The 27,738-nt window shown below is 50.1% G+C and overlaps 1 protein-coding gene and 1 long non-coding RNA gene across 13 annotated transcripts; one reads left to right on the forward strand and one right to left on the reverse strand.

Moving 5' to 3' along the window:
- Positions 1–26: 26 nt before the first annotated feature.
- Kash5 (KASH domain containing 5) lies at positions 27–24,079 on the reverse strand. 9 transcript variants are annotated; one of them, XM_040279573.2, is made up of 20 exons: positions 23,976–24,079; positions 21,864–22,001; positions 18,760–18,864; positions 18,123–18,309; positions 17,602–17,666; positions 16,433–16,499; positions 16,012–16,173; positions 15,330–15,447; positions 14,964–15,014; positions 9,395–9,472; positions 9,048–9,104; positions 8,702–8,761; positions 7,898–7,962; positions 7,649–7,736; positions 6,846–6,962; positions 3,802–3,860; positions 2,168–2,213; positions 685–749; positions 492–599; positions 27–389 (listed from the first exon to the last, which is right to left on the reverse strand). In XM_040279573.2, the coding sequence occupies exons 2-20, from the start codon at positions 21,904–21,906 to the stop codon at positions 245–247; spliced, it is 1,686 nt and encodes a 561-aa protein (XP_040135507.2). In that variant the 5' UTR covers positions 21,907–22,001; positions 23,976–24,079; the 3' UTR covers positions 27–244. The 9 variants fall into 9 exon arrangements, 7 of the variants coding, with proteins under 7 accessions (XP_040135507.2, XP_077887778.1, XP_077887783.1 ...); XM_078031652.1 differs by having other exon boundaries at positions 492–596; positions 23,976–24,074; XR_013430633.1 differs by having other exon boundaries at positions 260–389; positions 492–596; positions 685–787.
- On the forward strand, positions 15,444–27,738 carry LOC120887969 (uncharacterized). Of its 4 annotated transcripts, none has more exons than XR_005731393.2 (4): positions 15,444–17,203; positions 19,070–19,342; positions 20,302–26,056; positions 27,314–27,738. It is a non-coding gene; the product is annotated as an uncharacterized LOC120887969 (long non-coding RNA). The 4 variants fall into 4 exon arrangements; XR_013430635.1 differs by having other exon boundaries at positions 15,444–16,228; positions 17,121–17,203; positions 19,070–26,056; XR_005731394.2 differs by having other exon boundaries at positions 15,444–16,228; positions 17,124–17,203; positions 19,070–26,056.

Genomic DNA, 27,738 nt, shown 5'->3' on the forward strand with positions numbered 1-27,738 from the left:
ATAATTTTTAGTACTGAAGCCATTGCTGGGTGTATTTTGCTATATTAAGAAACAGAGTCACCAACAGTAGAAAACCAGGAGACTTCACATAAAAACTCAAGATGGGATGTGGATCCCTATGTACTAGCTCTGGGTGATCCCAAATAACAGTGGCATAACAATGAAGATAACAGGAGAAATTCCCTGAGGGAGCAGTGGAACTAGACATTGCTCCCTGGGGAAGGAAAGCAGGATCAGCCCTGCCTCACACTGGTGGGGGCTGGAGGTAGCAGAGCTGCAGGTGGGGCCAGGTGGGGGGCTGGGACTGGCCCAGCAATAGGACTGAGAGCAGCAGCAGCAGTAGCAGCAGGCCCAGGATCGGGGCTGGGACCAGCAGGTGCTGAGTGACCCTGGTGGGGAAGAAGAAAGGGCTTAGAGTGGGTCCCAGAGGAGCCATGGTCTCTTCAATGTCTGACCATCTCCCCGCTTCTGCAAATGCTTCGAGGGCACACCTGAGTCGCTGGGGGTGCAGGCAGCATTGGCCCCAGGGCCTCCTGACTGGGACCAGCTCTTTCACCACAGGCACCAGGGCTTGCTGGAACTCTGACTCAACAGAGCTGCTGGGAAAACAAAAGGGAAGGGAATCACTGCTGAGCTTTTTGTTTGTCCCCCAAGTTCCTTTCCTGTCACCAAGGGTCCCATTACCTTTCAGGAGGGCTTCCTGGGATGTTTTCAGAGTGAGGGTCTCCCAGAAGGATCGGGGTATCAGTCTGGGAGGATAATGGAGACAAGGCTGAGGCACTGGGTCCTTGAGTGGGAGAGGCCCCGGGTCAGCCCACTGGTGGAGCACACGAGCTGGTGCAGCTGCTTCTCTGGGACACCCTGCCAGGGTGGGTTCCCAGTTGCACCAGCTCTGGTTGTGTGTTCCTTGGCAAGTACCATGCCTCTCCATGCTTTGCTTTCCCCTCCTGCTGGTCAGGGACGATGACAGCCCCCACATCACAGGCTTACCATGGAGACTAAATGCATGAACGCAAGTAAAAAAGGGGGCGGGGCTCAGAACAGAGACTGGTCCAGAGAGCGCTCAATCCATAACTGTGGGAGCAGTTCAATATTATCTTCTCAATCTCCCCATCTGATTTTGGAAATTTCTAAGGTCCCCGAGGACAGAAGGCCTCCACAGGTGTCCCTGCCTCTGTTGGGCCAATAACAGCATGGACACTCCTTGATTGGGACAGTCTTCTTGCTGATGCCAAATCAGCAGGTGCTTTAGGAGTAAAGCCCCAAAAGACTCCTCCAAGGGCCAGGTCCAGCCTACTTTGCTACCTTATCCCCCTCGTCTCCCTGGAAGGAACTCCTCTCTATAGGTCTGGCCTTCCCACCCCCAACCCTTTTGCTCCATAGATGATGACAATGACAGAAATAAACCAATAAAAACAGAATACCAATTCCAATTGCTATCCTCACTACTACTGGCTACTGGGCCAGGCATGGAGTGGGGTCTTTTACCATGTGGTCCTTAACCCTGAGAGCTGGGTGAGGTCATTGCTGTGTTAGCTGTGGGGATGCTGGGGTGGGGCCTGCCTCTGGGGAGGCATGGAGAAGGTGGATTTTGGGACAGGGCTGCTCAGAGCTAAGCTTCCTCAAGGGCAACCATTGTGGCCAGTTTGGACCCTGGAGTCCCAAGTATCCGGACGCGGCCAGACATTTGACCAAGCAAACTCCAGTCCAGCTCTGGATTCCTCGGTCTGGACTGTGACTGCCTTCTCTCTTCTCACCATTTCTTTCCCTTCCTTTGCCTGAGTCAGGCTTGTGCCTCCACCTTGCCCTACACTGTGAGGAGCGAAGGAGCCAGAGTGTGGGGCTCCTTCACTACAGGGTGCTGCACCCTGGAGGGAGTTCTGAGGCTGGCTGGGGAGGGGGGCACTCAGTATGTGGGTGCATGTACGTATGCATTTATGTAATATGGGGGTGTAGCCACGTCTGTGAGGCCATGGTGTGGTGGCTACAGCCCTGTGCGTGTGGTTGGGGGATCTCCTGGGAACATTGTGGCCGCCCACTGGGCTCCTGGTCTCCCTGCTACCTCACCATCTGCTCTCATTAGCTACAGTGAGGACCTTGTTATCTCTTGACCAAATGATTTTTCTCTGTGCTCCTGAGGAATGGGGGTGTGGCTGGGACTGCCTACCGTGACCAAGCTCTCCACTTCTTCCTCTTCCTCTCTTCTGGACAACCTGAGTTGACAACAAAGTCACTGTAAACACCCTCCCCATGTGCCTGTGGTGGGGCTGGAAGGTAGCTTTCAAAGCAGGGTCTTCACACAGAGTGCCCATGGATGGCCCTGGGGGTGCCCTGCAGGGGAATTTTCATCAAATCTTTTGTGTCCCCCCCAAGGGTAAGGGGACCTCTTTGCTCAATTCACTTTCTCAGCTGCTACTTTCCCTTTATCTCCCAGCCAGGAACTAAAGCTTGGCTCTCTCAGACCCAGGGCACATGCAGATGCCCTCTTGATTCTCAGTGGCTTGTGCCATTTCCAAAGGAGGCCTCAGAATTCCTGGGTCTCTGAGGACTGGGACTCCAGCTTAGATCCCCCTGTCCCTAGAATCCAACTATTTGAACTCTGCCCCACTCCAGGTCATTTCCCTTAGGTTGTATAAACTCCCTGCCTCTGCTCCTTCTTGGGTCACAGGTACCTGAGTCCCTGCAATGCTTCTTTGGGGACTCAAGCTACCCACGCTGATTGCTCCAGAGACCTTGCTCCACAGATGTCCACACCTTCACTGAGGACTGGGATCCAGCCCTGCAGCACCATTACCACCAGCATTCTCAGGGTTGTAGCTGTTTCCTCAACTCCCACCCAATACAGGACCTAAGCTTGTAGGCCCAGCCCTGCTCCATCAGACGGAGCTCTGATCTACTGAGACCCAGGCAGTTTCATCTCTATCCCCTCTTGGAGTCAAGCCCTCAACCTCGGCTACCTTTGAGGCCACAGTATTTACTACCCCCTCACTCCCAGCTTCCCAATCTGTGGTCACACAGCTCCCCGACTCCGGAAATGCAGATGGCATCAGCACCCCCGCCCCCGCCCCACTGCTCAGCCCCTTCTTCTCTCTATTCCTGATGACGCAGGTGGAGGTCACAGCTCCAGAGCCCCTAGCCCGCCCCATCTCAGCTCTTCCCAGACAAGTCCAATTAGAGGCCATGGCAGGCAGCCTCATTAGTCGCTGCAGTGGGAGCCTGAAAGAGGGGAGGGGCAAGAGGAGACACCACAAGAAACCAGGGGCTCCAGGGTAGGTTCAGACATCTAGTGCTTTCTTCATGCTCAGAGGCCTGGACTCGCAGGGCTGGAATTCAGGAATACAGCCAGAAACTCACCAGAACCCCACATGATCTCACAATTCACTGGGAACTCTCCAAGGGCCTGCTCTGGGTTCCCTGGAGGCCTCATGAAAGGTGTGTTCAGGGAGAGAATGACTGAGACACCGAGCTGTCCTATCTGTCTGACAATTGTGTCTTCCTGTCTAAATGTCTCCAGGACTGACTGATCCAGTCCTCCAGGGCCCACTCAAGCATCACATCCTCAAGAAGCCTCCCTGCTGGCAGAGTCAGGTGCGAATCTTCTGGAACTGTCTGGGTCAGGGTCTGTCTTCCCAAGACCCAGAGGCACGGAGGACTGACTCATCTTCTAGTCCACAGGCCTCAGGGTCCCCTTAGCAAAGACATGACTGAGTGAGCAGAGGGGCATGTCCCCACTGTGAACATCCATGGATGGGACATCGCCCAGAGGCAGAGGGAAGGCTCAATGGGGAACAAGCTTCTTACCGCTGCAATGGCGCCTTTGTTCCTTCTTTAAGATGTGCTGTCTCTCCCTCGGGGTTGCTCTGTGCAAACAAAAAACTCAGCTCTAGGGCTGGGGACATAGCTCAGTTGGTAGAGTGCTTACCTTGCATGCCCAAGGCCCTGGGTTCAATCCCCAGCACCACAAACAACAAAAAAGGCAAGCTCTCCCCTGACTCTTCTCACTCAGATGCTCATCCCTGAGGGTCAGTCACACCCATCCCACGCCATGCCCACTCTCCCCATGACCCAGACCCCATATCCAATGGCTCTCCTGGCTGCAACCTGACCATGAACTGACCACTGTCTTCTAAGCTCTCCTCTTCTTCCCCACTACTTAGAGATGACCCTGTTATCTCTCCAGGGGCAGAAGCCAAAAATGCCATTGTTACGGATTCTGCTAAGGCTCCTTTTGCTGTAGGACCCAGTAAACCAGGTCCTCTAAATCCCTGGGACACCTCCAAAATCTCTCACTCTCACCTGGGTCCACAAGGAGGTCAGAGTTCCCAACTCCCTTCTCCTCCCTGGTTCCCAGTCTTGGGTGGCCCCATCCGCTCTCCCTTAGGACCCATGGACCTCCCTTTTCTCCACAGACATCTCATTGTTGCCTATGACCTCAACTGCCAACTTGACACTGTTTTCTAAATACACTGCCTCTGGCCTTGTGTACTCAACTGCCTCTGATAGCCCTGTTGTCCTCAGGATGTCACTTCCCTGTCACAAGATAAGCTCAGTGTCTTTCCTTCTCTTTTCTCATCATCACCCTCTCTCTGCAGCCCATCTGTCCCCAGCCCTGTCCCTTTACCCTAACTCTCTGTGCCTTTTTCTCCATCTCTAGGATCCTGCCCTGACACAGGCTCCATCCGCCTTGCCCCAGCCTCCTCCCTGGCCTTACTGCCTCTGGTTGGTCCCAGACAGTTCTTTCTATGCTCAGAGCTGATCCAGTTCCTCCTTGCTCACAGCTATTTTGTGATTTTATGGAAAAAAGTCCAATCTTGTAGCTTGGTCAGGTTCCTTTCATTAACTTCCCAGCCTCATCCCTTGAACTCCCCGCCAGCTATCCTGTACTCCCCCCCAGCTGCCCTGTGCTCCCAAGTTAGTACTGGTCTTACGCCCCAAGGCCTTGCACCGGCTGTTCCCAGGAAGGCCTCATTCCTTGAACAATTTAGCATCTTTTCTCAAAATAAGTTCTCACGTCATTTTCCCTTTGACCCCCATCCCCATCTCCCAGACACTCCTTCTCTGAGCGCCACTGTCCTGTACTGGAGTGGCCCATCTGCATGCTCTATCAGGCCTTCAGCATAGAAGGGCCTGGACCTGAGTGACCCAGCTATGTGTCCTGGCCCAGCCCAGTGGCACCCTGAGGCCTGGATCAGCCTTCCCCCTCTCAGGCCTCTCACTCAGGAGCACCTGAGAGCTCAGACCAGAAGCCCAATCTAACCTTCATTTCCTTTGAGGGCTATGGCTCTGCCCCAAGAGGCTGAGCCTGGACCTGTGATCTTTCTCTGAGCCTCATTTTCTCATGAATTCTAGGATGAGGTCTGAGAATGCCCACCTCACAGAGGTGCAAGAGAGCTAAGTGAAAAGCAATGGTGTAAAGAGAGATGACAGGCCTCTCAACCCGTGAAAAAGTGACCAGAGGAACAAATTTCTCCTTAAGGATAGTGAGAAGGTTTGAAGTGGTATAGTTTTTAAGAAAATACATTTTTTTTATGGGGGGGATTTAACTCAGGGCACTGGACCACTGAGCCACATCCCCAGCCTTATTTTGTATTTCATTTAGGGACAGGGTCTCACTGAGTTGCTCAGCGCCTTGCTGTTGCTGAGGCTGGCTTTGAACTCACAATTTTCCTGCCTCAGCCTCCTGAGCTGCTGGAATTACAGGTGTGTGCCACTGTGCCCAGCAAGAAAATTCAGTATTTTTTATAGAGCTGGGAATATTTTTTTTTTCATCTGCAATGCTGGATGAGGATCAAACCCAGGGTCTCATGTGTGTTAGGTAAGTGCTTCATCACTGAGCTATACTCAAGTTCACTGAATATTTTAATAAAAAATTATTTTGTCATGAATTGATTAACACCTCCTTTTTAGGTTGTAGACACTGAGGAAAACTTAACTCAGTTCTTTCAAATGATATTGAAATATTGTTCAGATAATTATGGGGGTTAGAAGACAACGATTATTTCTGAGGTCAAGATCTAATAGTGAGCTTGCTAAGCTTTTCTTAAAAATGCCTCCTGGCTGGGCATGGTGGCTCACACCTGTAATCCCAGCAGCTCAGGAGGCTGAGGCAGGAGGATCAGAAGTCCAAAGCCAGCCTCAGCAATTTATTGAGTCCCTAAGCAAATTAGCCAGATTCTGAGTCAAAATTTTTTTTAAAAAGTGTCTCCTCTTCAAAACATAAATGCTTGCTGGGCATGATGGATACATCTGTAATTCCAGCTACTCTGGAAGCTGAGGCAGAAGAATCTCAAGTTCAAGGTCAGCGTAAGCAACTGAGTGAGACCCCCTCCTGCTGCCCCCCCCCCCCCCCCCGCTGCCCCCACCCCTCTCAAAACAAAGAAAAAGGGCTGGGGTGGTAGATCCATGGTAGCACTTGCCCACATGTGCAAAACCCTGGTTTTGGTCCCCAGTACTGGGAAAAAAACAACAACAACAAAAAAAACACAAATGCTTAATGTATCCTTATGGTCACAGGATATACAACTTACTTATCTTCCTACAGAATTAAGTAAGGTGATTCCTGACAGTGTTTTCTGAAAAAAGAAAACACCAAAAGCCACAGCCCAGTCACACATTCACTTTGTTCACTGGTGTCTCCCATGACAGCAGGCAATCCCTGGAGGGCAGGGATGGGGTCATGTTTGGCTTGTGGCTGGATACCCAGCATACAGCAGATCCTCAATAAGCATTTGTTCATTGAATGGGAAACAAGTAAAAGGAGGAGCCAAAGTGAGTGGCCCATGGAGTTGTTCTCCCCTTTTCCAGTTCCTAGACTCTTGTGGTCTCAGATACCCTTCCCTGCTCACCTGTGCCCCAGCTAGGATTTCAGATGAAAATTCAGTTTCCTCCTGGGGCTCATTGATGACCTCCTCCCACTGCCATACTCCACACAGAGGACTGGAGAGATCAGAACCTGCCATTCCCTGTTTCAGTGAGGAAGTTGTTTCAGAGTCAGAGAGGGTCACACTAAGGCACAAGATAAGGTTAGAGACTGAGCTGCAGATGGGCTTAGTGTGGGGCTGGGAATAGGATGGGAGGCGGAAAAGGCCTGGTATGGAGCTGAGGTTGGGAGGGCATGGAAGGAAGAATAGGAAAGGGTTTGGTGCTGGGGACTGGGTTAGAGATAGATAAGGAATAGATGGCCATGGGGCAGACAGGATAGAGATGGCCAGTGCTGGGTCAGGCTGGGCCTGGCACTGGCAATGGCTCTGGGGCTGGGATCTGAGACACAGAGAGAGTTAGAGAGGATTGGGAGTGTCTTTGGCAGCCAATTGCCCGGGGTTCTGAAGCCCTGGGCTGGGCCAGGTGTGAGAGTCAAGTGGGGAGACATTTGGAGTTGCTGTCTTTGTGGCCCTCAGGATATTTCTTTTTTCTTTTCTTTTCTTTTTTTTTTTTTTTTAAAGAGAGAGTGAGAGAGAGAGAGAGAGAAAAGGAGAGAGAGAGAATTTTAATATTTATTTTTTAGTTTTTTTTTTTTTGGTGGACACAACTTTGAATGTGGTGCTAAAGATCGAACCCGGGCCGCATGCATGCCAGGCGATCAACACACGCTACTGCTTGAGCCACATCCCCAGCCCCCCTCAGGATATTTCAAGGGTACTAGGCTCACCTGACAAATGGCCTCAATCTCCAAGCCCAGTGATGTGGGCACCAGCGTCGTCCAGCCTGCTCTTCTTGCCTGGGCCTCTTCCAGTAACCTGGCCACACAGACAGGCACAGGAAGGCTATCTCCTGGCCTGTCTGCAACTGTCAGTAAGCCTGCCTGGGGTCCTTGCCCTGTCCACCTTCAGCTGGAGGCCAGGGTGTCCCTGACTTTGGGTTCCTTCCTGCCTCCTCCCACTTCCAACATGCCACTCACTCTTCTGGTTCCTCACTGGTCTGATTCAGCTGTTCCTCCAGGTGTGAGATTTCCAGTCTCAGTTCCTGTGAGGGAGGTGGAACATGGTGATACCTATCTCGCCACTTTGATCCACCCGCCCCAACATACACTGGGCTCCTCTTCTGTGTCCCCTTCACTTCCCCAGACAAATACCACCAAAGGACCAGGGAAAAGAAAGCAGAGAGAAACAAGAATTAGAGAAGGGCTGGGGATGTAGCTCAGTTGGTACAGTGCTTGCCTTGCATGCACAAGGCCCTGGGTCTAATACCCAGCACCGCTAAAAGAAAAAAAAAATCAGAGAGAGGCAGAAAGCAAGAGGAACCAAGAACGTAAAACAGCCAGGAAATTTAAGAGAAGGAAAGCAGAAGCAGAGACATGGAAAAGTGGGAGACACAGATGGTGAAAGACTCAGAGAGAAACACAGGGTGTGAGACCAGAGACCAGAGTTGCCCAGAGAGACTGGTAGCCTTGACCCAGCCTCAGAGACAAGAACTCCAGCAAGCCCAAGCAGAGACACAGAAATGGGGGAGATGCTGGGGAAGACACCACAGAGGATGAAACCGAGAGATACATAGTGAGGGAGGAAGGAAAAGAGAAAAGTGCAAAGAAAAAGAGATGGAAAGAGAAGAGAGCCACAGTCATGCAGCATGGATGAAAGAAACCAGATGTGCAGACTTGAAAAAAGATCCATGAAGACAGAAAGAAGCACGGGAAAGAGAGGCAGCAAAATTTCAGAAATGATAGAGGTGAAGAGAGCCAAGGTTGACAGAAGGCAGTGGCTACCTGCGTGGTCATTCTGTACTCCTCCAAAGTCTTGGCCAAGCTCTCCGTGTGGCGAGTACGCTGGGAAAGCCCAAAGCTGACTGAGACTGGGCGCTCCCCAGACCAGGGCTGCTAGCATTGGGGTCCAGCTGGGGTTCAGGGGGTAGAGCTAGGGCCCAAGTAGAACACTGGGGAAAAGAGCTTCTAGATCCTGTGGAGTCACACTTATGACCTGGGGAAACCCTCCGACCCCTCTGGTTTGTGTATCCAGGAATGAGATCCAGGTGGACTTTTCTTGCCAGACTAGGGGCAGAGAACAGCAGCTGTACGTGGAAGGCAAGTCCATTTCCCTCCCCAGCCCCCTCACCTCAGACAGGATGGCGTCTCGTTGGCAAATGAGGCGTTCATACTCATAGAGCTGCCGCTGCCAAGGAAGGAGCCTGTCCATCTCTCTGGCCTCCCTGGTTCCCCTTGGCCTTCCCTCCTCTGGCCTGCCCCACTCTCCCAGGGCTCTTTCCTCAAATGCCCAATTCCTGAGCATCAGCTGCACTGCAGGGAATTTCAGCCCAGCTGTCTGGGTGGCCCTGGGAGCCTGAGAGCTTGATTGTGATGGAAGACCCCTGCTCTGAGCAGGTGTCAGTGGCTCTAACTGATGATGGTGAAAATGGCCCCAGGGAGGGTGGGAAGTTCCCGGGCACCAGGGAGGGGCTGCACCTTCAAAGCATCCTTCTCTGTGGCCAGCTCCTCACTCCTCCTCCTCACTCCATCCCGCTCAGCCAGTAGCTTCCCATTCTGGAGGAAGGAAGAGCCCACCAGTCACTTTCATGACACTAACAGCTGACATCTGATGAATACTCGATGTGCATCCTAAGCACTTTATATAAGTTTAGTCCCTTTAATTCCTTCAGCCATCCTAGTGAGACCTCAGCTATATCTTCTCTGTGTGTGGCTTCCCGTCAATAAAAAGAGAGATAAACAGGACTTACTTCATGGGATTGCTGTGAGGGTTAAATGGGTTAATAAAACTTTCTAACACTTAGCACTCTGCATATGTAAATGTACTAATTATCCTCTGTTTTAAAGACAAAGGCAACTTGGGCACAGAGGGATTGAGCAACTTGTCCCAGGTAGTAATTCACACCAACACATGTTGATGAACATTAGTGGGAACAAATCATTTAGAACAGTGTTATCTGCACCTGGCATGTGCCACATGTTGGATAAATGTTAACATTTACGTATCTATTTATTAAATAATATTTACCAGGTTTTTATATATTATATGATATATAAACTTTTACCTTTGTACTATATATATATTTTTTTTGGTTGGGGGCTGAATCTAGGGCCCTGCACTTACTTGCTACACAAGTGCTCTATCACTGAATTATATCTCCAGACCTTTTACAATTTTTTAAAAAATTCTGAGACAGTTGCCCAGGCTTGTCTTGAACTTGAGTGAGATCCTACTGCTTCAGCCTCCCGAGTATGTAGGGTTACAGGTATGTGCTACTGTGCCTGGCACAATTTTTTTTTTGGGGGGTACCGGGGATTGAACTCAGGGGCACTGGACCATATCCCCAGCCCTATTTTGTATTTTATTTAGAGACAGGGTCTCACTGAGTTGCTTAGTGCCTCACCATTGCAGAGTCTGGCTTTGAACTCAGGCATCCTCCTGTCTCAGCCTCCCAAAACACTGGGATTACGAGCATGTGCCACTGCACTCAGCCTGGCACAATTTTTTAAATACACACAAGAATTGTGTAACAAAGCACCATTATCCATATTATCTATCATCCAGTTCCAATTATTATATTCATTTCCCAGTTTTATTCCTTTTCTTTAGAGTTTAAACTAGATGTAAAGCAAACCCCAGGCATCATATTATTTTACCATAGCCATTCCGGCATTTATCTCCTACTTGAGGACTTATTTCCTTTAGTAAAATCACAATGCCATTATTACCCTCTCCCAAATTAGCAGTAATTTATAGTATCATCTCATACTCAGTGTTCGCTGTTTTCATTTTGGTTGTCTCCCAAATGTCTTTAATGGTTGGTTTGAATGAGGATCCAAACAAGGCCTACCATCAACTGAAACATTTCATTTCTTTTAATATAACAATAATCTCTTCCTGGTACTTTATAGGTCCTTCATCTGTGGAAGAAACCAGGTCATCTGCCCTGTAGAGTCGGTATATTTGCATTTGGCCAATATCATTCTTGCTCTCTATGGTGATACTCACCAAATACCCCTGTCATTATTTTCTTTAAGCAGGTCGGTGTACTCAGGACTCTGTCCAGACTTTTTTTGGTACCAGGGATTGAACTCAGGGGCACTTAACCACTGAGCCACATCGCAGCCCTTTTTATTTTTTATTTAGAGACAGGGTCTCACTAAGTTGCTGAGGCTGGCTTTGAATTTGATATCCTCTTGCCTCACTCTCCTGAGCCTCTGGGGTTATAGGTGTGCAACACCGTGTTGGGGTTTTTCAAACTCTTGTTCTGTGCTTTCATAAGAAGACGTCACAGGTGGTGCTGTACACCCCACACTATACCCTTCAGGAGAAATGCCATGTCTGACTGTCCTAACTATTCCTTCTTTTATGGAAGACATGGGAGGTAGAGTCACTGAAACTTGGCCAAGGTTATGTGGAGGAAAAATGGACTCAAACCTCAGTCTGTGTGATTCTAAATCCTCTGAGTCAGATGCATCTCTGAGGGAGAACAGGGCACAGGGAGAATCAGTTTCATCTTGGCCATAAGGAGCTCAGAGTAGATGATGCTAATGCACCAGGGGTTCTGAAGAGGCCCAGGGCCTGAAAGTGGGAACACAGCCAGAGGCCTCCTGAGGCAGCAGTGCTTGGATTGTCCTCAGGGGCAAAGGGAGTTATCTGGGAAGAAACCAAGGCCAGGAGAGGGCAGCCCACGCCAGACTTAAGTTCCAGTCTTAAGTCTTTAGGAACCAACAGCCTCCCAAGTTCCCCTGAGATGACGTGGTCACCAGGAGATGCATATCAGGCGGCACAGAGGCATTCCAGAACTCCCTTTCACCCAAAGCACTCCTGGTGCCCCAGGGGACACAGGCAAGTTCCTCTCTCTCCAGCCAGCCAGGCTCCAAGTCCTCCATCAGCTGCCCTCGCTGTCTCAGCAGGCCTGGGCTGCCAGGTGAAGGACTGAGGAAGGACAGGCCAGGAGTGCTGTGTCAACATCTGTCCACCTGGTTGGGGATTTGCAGGCCAGATCCTGAGCCACTCTGCAGGGAGCCTGGTTACTCATCTGCTCCTGCCTCCTTCTGCAGTAAACTAAGCTGGCTCTGTGGCTCCTCCAAAGGAGGGCTGCCCAGAGCTTCAGAGCTCTGAGTGTCTTGTTACTCCAGCATTATCCTCTGTAACTTGAGAACTCAATCTATAGATGCTCGCTAGGCAGCTGTGGGCGAGGGGAAGGAACCAAGAATAGCTCAAGTTTATCGAGCGAGCGCCTAGGATGTCCCCAGCACTGCTCAAGGCATTTGATCTGGCAGTGGGCCTTAAGGTGGGGGTGGGAGATGTGGGGGTGGGGCGTTAGAGACCACTGGCTGCCATTCACCATTCTTGTTCCTTTTACTTTTATCAAGGATTCACTCTGTCAAGAAGAGTGCCAGCCTCAGACTTGAGGATGAAGAGAAGGAAATCTTGGCAGATCTGGGGGATATGGCTGGTTATCACACGTAGCAGTCATTCTTATCCTTTCTTGTTTGCCTCCAGCCTAGCGAGAGGCTGAGGATTTTCTGACCCTCCCTGTGATCCAGTTCTAGCTGGTAGATAGGAGAAGTGTGCTGGGGGTGAGGAGTGAGGCATGGGGCAAGGGGCTTCTGGAAAAGCTTTTTCTTCTGATGAAGGGAAAAGCCATCAGAGGGGTATTTTTTTGCACCTCCTGGTCCTGCTTTGAATGAGAACAAGAGGCTGGGAGATCCTGTAGTCATTTGTGTTAATGAAACCATAAGCAGACAAAAAAGCCCAGTGACTCGCCAAACCAACCTAGAGACCACCTCCTTAAGAGCCATCCCCACCCCAGCCCCGTACAGGGGACTGAACCCAGGGCATCACACACACTAAGCAAATACTCCACCACTGAGCTGCATTCCAGCCCCTTTATTTTATTTTGAGATAGGATCTCACTAAATTGTCCAAGCTGGCCTCAAACTTGTGATCCTCATGCCTCAGCCCCCCAAGTACCTGGGACTACAGGTGTGTGCCACCATGCCCAGCCATGGGTTTGGTGAAGGAAATGCATGTCCTTCAAATTGAAGTTGCAATTTCCTTGATATTCTCTTCCTTGGAATATCATGAACCCATCGGTGGCCATATTATATCAGGGAGCTGTTGGCTATAATTGTTGGATGCCAATGAGCTGTGAGGAAGGAGGTTCTTCCAGGGAAAACTTTCTCCTCATTCTTAAAAAAATGTTCTGCAAGAACTCGTCATATCCTGTCTACACTCGTGCCTCACACTGCAGCAGCTATCCTGCTGTGAGATCTCACTGCTCCATCGGGGAGATTTTTCAAGGAAAAGCCACAGAAGAGTAGAAAAATTTTGGATTTCAGTGTGAAAGTCATAAAGCAGATGTTGGACAAAGAGATTTGGGAGAAATACGTGATGTGCTCAGACTAGGCAGAGATCCTTAGAGCTGCAACAGGGTGCAGGAGAGTGAGAACACATAGCAGTAGACTGAAAGTGGGTCAGAACCATTCCTAAGCCCTGAGCCATCATCCCTAAGCCCTGAGCTACCTGTGAGGAGCAAACAGGACGTATGCAGTAGACCACAGAACCGTTGGAGAGCCTGGAGATCTGAGAGGCCCTGTGTCCCCTTCTCAGCTCAGTCTTAGAATCATGAAAGGGTAGGAATGATAGAGTAGAGATGGCTGTGTCGGGAATGGAGGGAGAGGCCCCAATGAAATCCCTGTGGGCTTTCACAGAGAAGTGGCCAAACTTTCTCTGTGGCCCTGAAAGAGTTCAGAAATGGCCAAGTGAGAGACCCAGCCCTGATAAGGATCCTGCCAGGAGTTGCAGCTAGGACCGTTAAGTCCAGAGATCTGAAGGCCATGCAGGCCTCCCCGTGGATGTAGTGGTGACAAAGGCTGAGAAACAGATGGAATGAAGATCACCGATCTTGTGAACAGCAGAGGGGACAGACATTGAGGACCTTCTGCTTCCTGGAGACCCTGTGTGGATCGCCTGCAACTTAGATGCTACCTTGGTCAGGGGAGTGGAGGCAGTAGTGATGAGTTTCATCAACTGATGCATGCATTTCTTCCTAAGAGAACTAGATAGACCCACAATGAACTAAGATGATGTTTCCTGTTTCAGATGAAATGGAGCTAGAATTAGACTGAACTTCATATGATATGGTAGGCAACGGGCAAAATTTAAATCTTTTCAACCACCCTACTGAACAGGTAATCCTCCTCCTTGGTCTTGGAGAATAAAACTAAGGCTTGGGGGCTGGGGTGTAGCTCAATGGTAAAGAGTTTGCCTAGCTTGCATAAGGCCCTGGGTTCCATTCCTAGTACAGCAAAAACAAAAAACTAAAGCTTGGAAAGGAAAAGCCACACACTGAAAGTCTGCCTCTTGTATCATTGGTAGAGATGGGGTCTACATTCAAGACTCACTTCAAAACCTTTCAAAGTCTGTTCTTTTTTCTCTCATATCACTGGGGATGGAACCCAGGACTCAGTGCTCTACCACTGAGCTAAATCCCCAGCCTTTTACATTTTGAGACAGGATCTTGCTAAGTTGCCCTGGCTGGCCTTGAACTTGTGAACCTCTTGCATTAGCTTTCTGAGTAGCTGGGATTACAGGTATGCACACCACCATACCTGGCAAAATCTGTTCTTTTTACCATAAAAAATGCTAATACATACTAACTCTTAGGGAGCATTTCCTGTGTGTCCTACTTGTGTCTGAAACTTTCCAAGTTATGTTCTGGTTTAAATCTCACACAACCCAAGGGAGATGCCACTATTTTGCTCATTGTACAGACGAAGACAGTGAGATGACAAGAAGGGAGGGAATGGCACATGCTTATTATGTATGTGGCTTTACTGTGAACACAGGCACTGGCCCTGTGCTTCAAGCTCTTGTCATCAATGATCTCAGGGATATTCACAAATCATTGGGATGCTGAGGTCTCCCTCTGTAGGCTTTAGTTTGAACTTAGGCTGCTAGGGTGTTAGAGGAGGCAGGGTTAGAGCTAGGAAGCCCTTGAGGACTGGGGAAGAAGGGGCGATACGGGCTTCAGCTTACCTCCTCCTGCAGAGTCTCCACCTCCGCCACCAGGTACTGCTGCTCTTTTTCCTGATCAACCCCAGAGAGAGAAGGAAGGCTTCAGTTCCAGTCTCCTTGCTCTCATAGTACCCTTTTCCCACCCAGGGAACACATCAGGGCCTGGGGTCATTGAGACACAGGGCTGGGAGAATGGCTCCAAATGTTGACATTATCAAGAGAATGGTGGCAGGCAGGCCTGAGAAAGTCTGGGAACTGTAAGACCTGGAGTGAAAGAGGAAACCAGGTGACCTCGCCCCTTCCCACTTCACTGCTAGGCTCTGTTGCTCTCACTCCAGGAAGGAGAGAAGAGGCAGGGCATCTTTTGTCTGCAGGGCCAGCACCCACCGTCTGCCGGGCCTGGGCCAGAAGGCCGCGATTCTTCTCTTCCAGGCTTTTGGCCAGAGACTTCAGGTCTTCCAGCTCCTCATCCACTGCCTTGGCAAACTGCAGAGCCTGCTGGGTACTGAGCAGTGCAGGGGCAGAGGAGCCACAAGAAGAGAGGAAGGCAGAAATTCAGAGATAGATCCACTCAGACAGCAGCCACAGAGAAATCTCAGGCTGGAGTGGAGAGTACAGAGACCTAGAGGTGGGGAGGCAGAGATAGAAGGGGCAGGACAAAGACCCAGAAAGAAGGACAGAGACCAAGAGATAAGGGTGGGACAGAGATCCAGTTTCAACTTGAAAGACTGAGGAGGTGGGACAGAGACCTACAGAGAGTAGGAGACTAAAACACCGGGACTGTGACAGACAAGAGGCACGAGGAACACAGAGAAAGGAAAAAACCAAAGATATGGAGAGTCAGAGAGAGCTGGAGAGGAATAAAGAGAGAAGTCTGAACCCAGAGGGAAAGACAGGCAGACTAGAACAGACAGGTCGGGAGACATGACTCAGGGAGAAACAAGGGAGAAAGATACAGACAGAGGGGGAAGAAGAAATGGACAGGTGCAGAGTCAAAGTCACTAAGCAGGACAGCAGAGAGAGAGGCTGGGGTTGCGAGAAGACGGAGGCAGAGTAGGGTCACAGCCACCTGCGAAGCTGCCTGCGCAGAGCCAAGATCTCCTCCGTGAGGCGCGCCGACCCCTCCTCGGCTGTCTCCACGCTGCGCTGTAGTTTGGCATTCTCCCCAGCCAGACGCCGGTTACTGAGTTCCAGGTCCTCCAGGCTGCTCAGAAGGTCAGCTGTGGCAGGCCTGGCGGTAGCAAAGGGGCTGTGGTCACTGCCAGAATCCCTGCCTCCTTTCCCAGGTCAGTAGAGGTTCTGGTGGTGGGGAGACAGGGCTCTTCTGTTGAAACAAACAGGAGTGAGACTCCTCTGCTCTTTCTAAACTATCAACAGGCCTGTGTGCCTCGCCCATGACCCAGAGGACCCCAATCCCTACCCCGACCTGGGCAGGCAGGAGAAAACAGGGCTGGGGTGGGAGAAGCAGGGAGGGATCTGAGAATAGGTACATCTCGGGTCTGGTGTCTTCGCCTCCAAAGCTCTCCAGGTTTGCTGGCTCCTCAGCTTCTGGGAATCCTGGAGGGAGACAAGAGGGTACTGGACTCCATCTTAAATGTCAGTGTGCCCCAGGGCTCCGGGCTCGCCCTTTCTCTGACTGCTCCTCTGCTGCTCCCTTCACTCTGGGTGATCTCTTGAGCTCCCAGGGCTTTAGTTACCCCTATCATGAAGAACTTCTGCTCTTCATCTACTCTGAGCTCAGACTAGATCTTCTGAATAGCCCCACTTTCCTATTCCTTATGCCCAACACTGGGCAGTACATCAACTTCCCCAAACCTGTACCTCTTACCAGTTCCCATGCCATCCAAGAGCCCCTGAGCTTACCTGGCTCCCCCCTCCTCCTCAACCTGAACCCAGGTCCATCCCTGTACCCTGATTCTCTGCTCCACTCCTACTCTCTGTCCCCTGCTGCCCCCTGCCCCGTGTCCTCCCTAACCTCCTGGCCTCTGGTCTCCTCCTCCTGTCCTTCCCCTACTGGCCCAGAGTTCACCTGTCTCTCCTCAGCTCATAGTCTTTCCATGGCTCCAAGGCTGAAGAAGGAGGTCTGAGATAATATCAAGAAAACTGCATTTTTTTTTGTGTGTGTGTGTGTGTGTGTGTGTGAGAGAGAGAGAGAAATATCACATGGCCACTTTTTAGCAGACAGCCACCTAGCTGTGAGATCCTGGGCACAGGATGGTGAGCAAACCAACCAACCAACAACAAGGAAGGGGCCTCACCAGGTGAGCAGGACTGGCTAGGAGGGAAAGGCCTGCAGGCTGGTGAGCTGGTGGGGAGCTGGGAGGTGGGCCTGGGGCATTCCTTGGCTTCTCAAGGCAAGAGGGCCTTTGGCCACAAGAGTGTGAAGAGGAAGAAGGCCCTTGTAGGCCTCTGTAATAGGGCTAGTTTGGGGAGAGGGGTTAGAAATAATCCCCAAGGGGGAGGGAAAAAACCCAAAAGTTAAAGTGAGGATGGTGGGCAGGGGGCAGTACAGAGACACCTAGAAAGCCAAACTCACAGCTCCAGGCTGGAACAAAGGTCCTTGCTTGGTTGTACCTTATCTTTTGCTCTGCCCCATGGGAAGTCCCCCCACTGGCTGACCCTGGACCTGCCTGCTTCATTCTATATATAGCAATCTCACCAGATGGCAGTTGCTGGGAGGTCAGGGCTCCCTCCAAGGCGGTCTCCTCTCCAAGCTCTAATCCCCTGTATCAAAGGGATGAGGCTTAGGGCCCCCCTGCAGCCAACCCACAATCCTGACCTGTCACTGCAGGGGGATTGTGGGTGGGAGGAGGGGACAGGTCAGGTGAGAGAGGCACTGTGGGAAGGAAGGTGAGGCCAGATGGTGACTACCCAGGGCCAGATGGAAGAGCAGGAGGGGCAGGGACTGGGTTTGGTGAAGGGATGGGGGACCTCTGTCAGCCCCCCAAAGCACTCCCCATATCTTCAGCCCCCTTTTATTTCTGTCCCCCCCCCCCGTGCCTCTTTATCCCAGGCGTTTTGTCCTCAGGCCCCCCACCCCATCTCTTCGCTTTTTCTCTTCCTCAGTCTTATTCCAACCACAGTAGGTTCCCAGGGTCTGCAGATGCGAGCTGCAAAACCAAGTATGAGGTTGGCTTTTAGGACTTCTCAGAGGAGGGGGTTGGCCATGCAGGGACTCACCCACGCAGCTGACAGGCAGCAATCCAGTTCCGCATGACAACCAGGAAGGTGTCCAAGTCCACAGTGGCCCCAGGGCCCTCCCCTTTGGGGTCCAGGCTTCGGGCCAATGTTTGGAGGCGAGAATCCTGGGGGCCCTGGCCTGTCACAGCCTCCAGGTACGCCAGCACGTGGGTCACAGCCACGGTGCCTGGGACAGAGCATACCATGACAGAGATTGGGTGGGTGAGGCCAGGCAGTGGCTTGGGAACAGGATGTCACTGGCTAGGTTTGTGGCATTCCTGTCCCATAGCTTGGTGGAGATACCTTGGGCAAGTCCCTTCCTCTCTGTCAAATTTTCCACCTGGAAATGAAACCCAGTCACCCCACCTCACAGAGTGGGCCAAAGAGGATCGAGTCAAGGGCAGTACTGTGTACCTCTCCAGGCATTGTGGCTGCCTCCTTCCCCACTAGACACCAGAAGTCCCACCCCTCTTCTGTCAAGGGCCCCAGTTCTCATTCTGAAAGGCCGCCATTCCTTTATTCACGGAGTCACCCATTTGCTCCAAGAAGCTGTAGCCCAGTCCTCTCTCTATGGCTCCAGTTCCCAGACCCCCATCCTCTCCCTCTGCTCCCCAAACCCCCAACCTGCCCCTCCCACCTGTCCTCTGAGGGTCACAAGCTTCAAATGTGGAGTTGAGTATCTGCTCCTCTAAGCTGAGCAATGGTCCTGGGCTCACCTCCTCAGGCTGCTCCCAGAGGTACACTGAGGAGACAAGAGGGACCAACCCACCAGTCAGAGGACCAAAGGAAAGAGGGTGACACTAGGTCCTAGGTCCCTGGGCTCCACAGAGGGGAGGGAGTTCACTGGGAGCTGCCTGGGGCTGGGGCTGGTAGCTTTGGGTGGGGAGGCAACATGAGGGTCTTTGAATAACTCTCCCCATCCCTGCCATGTGTGTCTTCTCTTTCAGGCCAGAAACTCTGTGTATCCCATGTGTCAGGAGCCCAGATAACAAGCTCTGAGATCACCCTGGCCTCCTCTCTTCTCCACCCTCCCAAGCTGAGCTCAGAGGAAGAGGCGGGAGGACAAAGAGAGGAGTCTGGGAGGAGCAGAGTGTGAAGGGGACCCAGGAGCCAGGAACAATCCAATAAAGCGCGGGCAGCCTGCATCGATCCTGCCTGCTGTATCTCCGGTCTCCCAGTCTGCCCCAGGGACCAAGTCTCTCTCCACCTGGCATCCCCAGGCAAGGGTGGCAATAACACAGTTCTGAGATGTGGAGGGGTGGGACAATTCCAGCAAGGTGGGCAGTGACAGAACGGTTAGGACCTGCATCAGGTGTCAGACCAACCTGGGGTCAGAGCCTGGCTGCGTGTCTCTGGACAAGAGGCTTCTCCTTTTGCAGCCTCAGTCTCCACAATGGTAAAGTGGGGGATGGGTAGAGCAACCCCCTTTCCCAGGGCTAGGAGGGCTAGATCTGTGTATGTGAAGAGCATGTGGATGTCTGTTTCCCAGGGTCTGTTTGCCTACTACTGTATTCACCATGAGTTCACACAGCAGGAACTCAAAATATGCTCCGCAACATGAGGAGATTCTCTTCTCCAGGCACCACTGGACTGGCTCAACCTCTCTCTCAGGGCTGGAAGTAACTTTTCAGGTCCCTGCCTTGGCCTCGGACACCTGGAGTCAGCAGCTCACTGAGCACGGGTTGCAGGGTTGGGTAACCTGGGCTCAGGTTTGAATGGGGCAAGGGTACCTCTAAGCCTCAGTTGCTTCTTCTGGAAAAAGGGGGGGGGGTGATATTACCTCCCTCCAAGAGAAAAAGTGAAGCAAAATCTTGAAAGGCCCTGCCTGGCAGAGGTCCTGGCATGTGATAGAGACTCAAAAATAGAATCGAACATCTATTGAGTATTTTGTGGGTGCCAGGCCTCTTCTGAGGGCTTCACATGAACCAGGGGAGGCTGCTATGTTAGCCCTGCTTTACAGATGAGGGATTGAGGCACCGAGTACTTAGAAATTTGCCCAAGGTCACCTGTCCAAAACAGGAGTCATCTTTCTCATCCCTCTTAACTTTTCTTTGTTGTGGGAAAAATTTGATGCCCTCTGGTTGAACCTATTCTTCTGGGTTCAGCCCTTGGAAAGGAAAACAGGGGACCCAAGGATAGAGAAGGTAAGGTTTTAACTACAGTCTGATTTCTTCCTTAGTGTCCACCCCATGTGATAGAAAAGGACTCTGTGGCCCAGTGAGTTCGCCTGTCCAAATCTGCTGCCCAAGAAAAGCCAAGCTGGGTAGATCATACTGTCTCTGAGGATCAGCACATCTGCAGGGCATTGAAGGAATATGTCACTATTTCTGTTCTATTCTCTCTCCTTTATTTCCGTCCTCAGTGTCTCTCTGTCCTTGCCTCTTCTCTAGTTTTCTCCCCAATCTCTACTACCAGTGTTCCCCCTCTTTGTCTCCATGTCCCTTGCCCCTACTTTCTTTTCTGTCTCTCCATCTCTGTACTTCTCTTCCCATGTCTTGGTGACTCTGTTCCCTGAGTCTTCTCTTTACTTCTTCTGTTGTATCTCCGTTTCCTCCCGGACCTGCTTTCTCCATCTCCATCTCTGGGTGTGTCCCTCATTTTCCTTCCAGAGCCTCCCAGAGGCTCAGCCCTTGCTCATGGTTCCTGGTGGCCGCACGCCCTCTGCTGGCGTGGGCGAAGTTTAGCTTGTGGTCACTGGGCCATCAGCCTGTGCTGGGGTTCCTCCATCCTAGTGTCTGCCTCTGATTCTCTGATTGGGGCCAGAGTCCAGTTCTGGGGCCTTGAAAAAAAGCTGAAGGTTGTGCTCTGTGATGCCTGAGAGCCTCCAAGAAGGCTGCTGTTTCTCCTGTCAGACTGAGCTCTCCTGGTTAGCGGAGAGCGTGACCCAGAAGCTTCCTTCCAAGCAGCCTATCACACCCAGACATCTGCATCCATCCATTCGCTTGGCAACAGTAACTGAGTTCCTACTATGCTTCAGGCATTACTCTAGGGCAATGCCATTGATAGGGCAGCCACTTGTGGCTCTTCAGCACTTGAACTGGGTGGAGTGTGAATTGAGAAGTTTTGTTAGTATAAAGTATACATTAGATCTGAAGACTTAATACCTCAGTACATATTAATACTGGTTACAAGCAGAAAAGATACTAGTTTGAATATATAAGGTTAAATAATATCTATTATTACCATTCATTTCCCTTGTTTCCTTTCCTTTTAATATAACTGAAAATTACATATTACTGGCATGATACTTCTGTGAATAGCACTCTCTAGGGACTGGGAATACTAAAATGAATAAAACAGACGCTGCCTTGTAGAGATCATGCTTTAGGGAAGAAACAGAGACTAAACAGGTGACAAACAGATGCCAGTGCTCTGAAGATAAGGAAAGCAGGGAAGGGAAAAGAGTGACAGAGTAGCTGCTTTACCTAGAGTAAGAGGTGCCATCCCCGCATCAACCTGAGTTGGAGGAGGGGTGAGTATGTGGGCAACTGGGGAAGGGTGCTCCTGGTGAGTGGCACAGCATGTGCAAAGATCTCTTCTCTTGCACAGCTCAGCCTTCCCAGAGCAGGTGAGATAGGAGAGCGTGTACAAAGTAGGCATTTAATTCACCACCGCTTCTTCCTGCCCAGCCTGCTCAGCGACCCAAGCCATGTCTCCCAAGAGTCCAAGTCACAGCCTGATGCCCATTCACCCTCAGCTCTCTCTCCCTCCTCCAAGACAAACAAAGGCCCAAACACCTACTTTCTGCAGCGGGGCCACCAGCCCGGCCCTCTGGCAGGTCCATCGGCCACTCCTGACGCTCCACAGCTGCTATTGAAGCTACCAGCCTCCCTCCATCACTGTAAGGGATGGGAAAGGGACCAGCTGCCCAGAGAGCTCCTGGAAGGACAAGCAGGGGAATGGTTTTCTCAGATTATCACCCTTAGGTGGGGATCTACCCGCCCACTTGTGCCCCAGGCCTCTGGGCTCTCAGAACCTGTTTCCACCCCCGCCTCAACCTGACAGCTCCCGCTCCGACCTGTTTTATGGATTGGAAGTGTGGGCTGGCAAAGGGGGCCTGAGGAGTGGGTAAGCAGAGATCAAAGTGGGGGCGCTAGTGGGTGGCAGCCACTACCCCCCCTAGGAAGATAATGTGGCCTCCCCTCTTCCCCCAGCTTGTCAAGTCCCTAGCCCCATCCTTTTTTTCCAATGACTCTTCTTTCCCACACCCCTGCCTCGGGCCTGCAATGTCCTCTCCCTGGGCTTGTCCATAGGGCCGAGTCTAGCTCCATAGGGTCCCAGAAGAGACCTGCCCCCTTCCCTGTTCAGTGTCCTTCCATAGCGTCCCCGCGCTCTGGGGATATTGCCTGGTTGGATGTGGCAACAAAGGCCCTGCATGGCCTGGGCAGCTGTTTCAACTTCTCAAATCACTTGATTTTCTAGCAACTCTGAACCATATACTACTCCTCAAACTGGACTGGCTGTTCCCATCTCTGGTCTTTGCCTGGGACACCCTTCTTGCCTTCCTGTCTCTGCTCCTCTGGCTGAATGAGGTGCTGCGTCTGGTTCCCAGATGGCCCCAGCAGCTGACATTCTTGCAATTTTATCCTGTAGTTGGACCACTGTCCTTTCAAAACAGTTTGACCCTGTCTCTCTCCTGCTCCTAGCCTTTGATGGATCCCTAGTGCCTCCAGATTAAGCCCCAGCCTTTCAGGCTGGAAAAACACACAGAGGTGTCTGAAGCTCCTTGCCTCTTTTTTGTCACTATTTCTTTCACTAGCCCACCTCATGTCCCTTGCCCTCCATGGGCCATGGGAACTCAGCATTGTCCTCTGAACCTGCTGCTCTCCAGGTTCCAGCTCAGTATGACCCCTGGTCCCCTGAGGCCCAGACCCACCCCACCCTTCTCCTTGTTCAGGTCCAACTGTGCCTCACAGGCCCCTGAGGAGCTTTTAGAGGTCCCTGAGAGCTAGGGACTCTTTCCCCTGTGCCTGAAAGTTCGGACTCCTCTATTATAACCAGTTGACCTACCCATTAGTCTGAACTCCAGGACACTTTCAGGAGAAAAAGGGACATCATTAGCAGTTAAACCACACCACGAGCCCCTGGGGCTGAAGGGGACACCCTGGGCCAAGGCCAAAGATGGGAGGAGGGTGCTGTGTCCGCCCCTGAGCTGCTTGGCTCTTCTCTCCTCACCAAGTGCTCCCAAGACCCTGCTCTCCCTGCTCCAGACACGATCCGGCACTGCACACTTCTCCGAAGCTTTTAGAAGGTTCTAGAAAATGAGGGGTCTTTACAGAGAGACCTCTCCAGGAATCCTGGAGGGGGCAGAAGGGGCCAGGGCCATGTCCCTGCAAGTGTACCAACAGGCCCTGGAGCTCCACAGGGCCCGGGGACAAGCTCCCGAGGGAGCAGGGAGGCCATGTCCTCGATACACTGGAAGCCTGGGACCTGGGTGGAGGGCAGCAGGAGGTCCGGGAGGCATTCTGGAGAGGAAAGTCTGGGCTGGAATTCATGGGGTCTCTGATTGGATGTTTTTTTTTTTCTTTTTTTTGGGGGGGGCTCTGGATTTCTGGGAAGTCCCTGCATTTCTGACTGGATTTCCGGGTCTTGGGAGGGAATTTGCAGGATTTCACAAGTCTGCTAGAATTTCTAGAAGATTCTGACAGGATTTCAGGGGTCACCAGCAATATTTCCTAGGGGGTTCCTTTTAGCACTTGAGGAGGTTTGGACAGGCTTTCAAGAGGTCTTTTAACAGAATTCGGAAGGTGCTGGTATTGGGGAACCTGTCCTATGTATTGGGGAGCCTGGCCAGGATTTCAGGCGGACTATGAAAGGGTTACTCTGGATAACCTTGCTGCACGCAGGGCGTACCTGGAGTCGTGTCCCAGTCTCGGGACACGGCTGGAGGCCACGAACGACGAACGGCAGTTGCTCGTGGTGGGGGAAAAGTGCGCGTGCAGCTTTCCCGCCAGAAACTCAAAGGGGCGGGGCGGTTCCGAGAAGGGCGGCGTCTAAGCCCCGCCCCGTCCGGACTCCTCCCGACGCAGGCGCACACCGCGGGCCGGCGCCGGCTCGCTCTAGTCAGTTACCTGTAAAGCTGTGGGCGCGCATGCGTAAGGGTGTCCAGGGCCTGTGGTACTTGCGCGGCGCGCGACTTCTGCGGGGTCTGTGGCGGGTGGGGCGAAGGGTAGGTGGCTCTGTGGCCTGCTCTGCTGTGTCCCTTTCTGCCTTGAGCATTGGTGAAATAGGGCCGAGTAGCGGAGAGTTGGACTGAGGGATTCTGTGTCCATCCCCCATTTCTTATCAGCCACCAAGCCGGGCTCTTTTTGCCCTGTATTCCGTGCCTGGTCGCCCTGCACCGTCACAATGATGTCTAGCCTCACCTTAACCCAGTCCATTCCTGGGCCCTTTTATGACTCCAGTCACGCTGTATTAATAGGTCCCCGTAGGCTTCTTTCTTAAACCATTTATCCCTTTTTTTTTTTGGGGGGGGGGAACCAAAAAAAAAAAAACCCTTAGATTTTATGGGTAGATGTCCCATCGAAGGACTGGGTACGTGGTTCAGTGGTGGACTGCATGAAGCCCTGGGTTCTATCTCCACCACTGCGCGTGCACAAACACACAAACACACACACACACACAGTCCCATCCACTCTGCCCCCTTGCTAGGTTAGACTCCGAGAAAGAATCCTCTTGTTAATCCAACCATCGGACCAGCTGTCACTTCTTCAGAAAGCCCTTTTCCTGCTGCACTGTCCACTTACTCTGTGGTAGCGGTCCTCCTGACATGTTTCATCTATTTGGGTATCTACCATCCCAGATCCTACTCCCCTAGTTCTGTTCTGTGCATGAGGAGACTGGGAACTATAACAGGCCTGGCCTATTGTAGGCGCTTAAAAAGTTTTGTTGGAATGAATGAGTGAAATTCAGGCCTCTTAACTACTGGGCAGTGAAAGTGATGGTAAGGCAGTGGGCCTGAAGTCAGATATTCTTGGGTTTGAATTTTGGCTCCATCTCTTACTAGCTGTGACCTTGACACAATGGTTTACCCTTTCTGAGTTTTCTTACCAGAAATGGAAATCATGATGACTAGTTAAGGTGCTAATCAAAGGCTTATAGAACTTCTTGTTAATTTGTAGTTATTATTTTGAATATCAGATGGTGCTTTGTTATAAGGCCTGGAAAAGGAACCTGTTTGGGCAGGTGGTGTGTCCACTGGTTAAAAAGGTGAGATGATGAATCAGGCAAACCTAGTGCCATTGCTGTGTGACCTTGATGGGTGACATTACCTTTCTGAACCCCAGTTTCTCTAAACTGGGACAAATATCCACCTCATGAGGTCTTGCATGAGTTCAATAAGAATACATGTCATGTGATTTCTCAATATATACTGCAAGTATATGGAACCCCTTAGCTTTCTCTTCTTCTTCTTTTTTTAGTTATTGATGGACCTTTATTTTATTCACTTATTTATATGCAGTGCTGAGAATTGAACCCAGTGCCTCACACATGCAATGCAAGCATTCTAGCACTGAGCCACAACCCCAGCCCTTTATTATTATTCTATAATTCATTCTGTTTATTCCTTCAGTTTTTCTTCTCCTTTTCTTTCTCTTTTGAGATCAGGCTTATTTTGTAAAATCTGGAAAAAAATGTTTTTAGAATAGTTGTAACATACATAAAGTGATAAATCTTAAGTTATGGCTCAATGGGACTTTTATAGAATAGTGTATTAATGAAATACTACCTGTGCATGTAAACACACACATGTGCATACACACACAAACACAGTATTGTCCATAGCCCAGAAACTTTCCTCACACCTTCTTTTAATTAATCATTACTCTCCAAAGGTAACCACTTTTTTTTTCTTTTTTTGTGTTGGGGATCAACCCAGGGACTTGTGCATGAAGACAAGCACTCTACCAACTGAGCTATCCCCAGGCCCAAAGGTAACCACTTTTTATTATGGCTTCTTTTGCTCAACATTGTGAATTCATTATGTAGCATGGTAGATCAATCTTTCCATTGTTGTATAATATTCCAAGGTATGACTATGCCACTACTTAACCATTTTACTCATGATGGATGTTAGGTTATTTTGATTTTTTGGCCATTATAATACTGTTGCTATGAATTATTTATTTAGATCTTTAAAATTTATCTCGGGAATGTCTCATAGTTTTCTGTTTAGACTAAGCAAATTTTTTGTTAATTTAATCCTAGGTATTTTATCTTGTATGCTATTGTTCCTTTTAAAATTTTTTGATAAATTATTTTTGTTCCTGAAGTTTAGGGATATAATTGATTTTTTGGTGTGTTGAGACCATATACAACAATCTTGATAAATTTACTAATTCTAATAATTTATTTGTAAATTATTTTGGATTTTCCATATATATATGTAATCATGTCTCCCATGAAAATGGCTATTTTCTCTTTTCTTTCTTTTTTCTTCTTTCTATTTCTTTTTCGGTATTGGGTATTATACCCAGAAACATTTCATCACTAAGCTACCTCTTCAACCCTTTATAAATACACACACACACACACACACACACACACACACACATATATATATATATATATATTTTTTTAAATTTCCATATAGGATATCTCTAAGTTGCCCAGGTTGATGTTGAACTAGCAAACTTCCTGCCTTGGTCTCCTGAGTAGTTGGGATATGGGCATGTGTCATGTACCTGACTTGGATAATATTTTTGTTTATGGTTTATACTTAATAATTGGGTGATACTTTTTTAGTTGTAGATGGACACAATATCTTTATTTATTTATTTTTATCTGGTGCTGAGGACTGAACTCAGTGCCTCACATGTGTAAGGCAGGCACTCTACCACTGAGCTACAGCCCCATCCCTGGATGATATTTTTGATGAATAAATAAGTTCGTATTACTTCCTTAATTATTACACTTAGATTATTTGCCCCTGCAAGTAGAACAACATAAACACTCAATATCATCCAAAGCTCCACATGATTTTTTTATGATCTTTTTTCCACCGATAACTGTGCTCTGTCGGCCCTGGCCTCCTTACTTTTGCTCAAGCCAAATCATTTCTGACCTCAGGGCCTTTGTGTTTACTGTTTCTTTTCTTTTTTTTTTTTTTTAAGTGAATTAACTTTATTTTTTTTTAAAGAGAGAGGGAGGGAGGGAGGGAGAGAGAGAGAATTTTAATATTTATTTTTTAGTTTTCAGCAGACAACAACATCTTTGTTCGTATGTGGTGCTGAGGATTGAACCCGGGCCGCACGCATGCCAGGCGAGCGCGCTACCACTTGAGCCACATCCCCAGCCCGTGTTTACTGTTTCTTCAGCCTGAAAATCTTTTCCTCCAGAATTTCCCGAGATAGAATTCATCTCATTCCTTCGTTTCAGTCTCTGCTCATATGTCAGAGTGTCCTTCTTTGACCATTCTTTCTGTAAAGACCTTGCCCTTGAATTTCCTTTTTGCCTCACATTGTTATCATGTACAGCATTCATCCTCACTCAGTATGTATTATGGTCTATCTCCTCTACTGAATCCACTGAAGCTGGATGTTGCTGTGCTCACAGCTTAATCTTCAGTGCCTGAAACAGTGTTGGGAGTTCAATAAATATTTGTTGAGTAAATGAA

The sequence above is a fragment of the Ictidomys tridecemlineatus genome, chromosome 15 (genome assembly GCF_052094955.1).
Source record: "Ictidomys tridecemlineatus isolate mIctTri1 chromosome 15, mIctTri1.hap1, whole genome shotgun sequence".
Taxonomy (NCBI): domain Eukaryota; kingdom Metazoa; phylum Chordata; class Mammalia; order Rodentia; family Sciuridae; genus Ictidomys; species Ictidomys tridecemlineatus.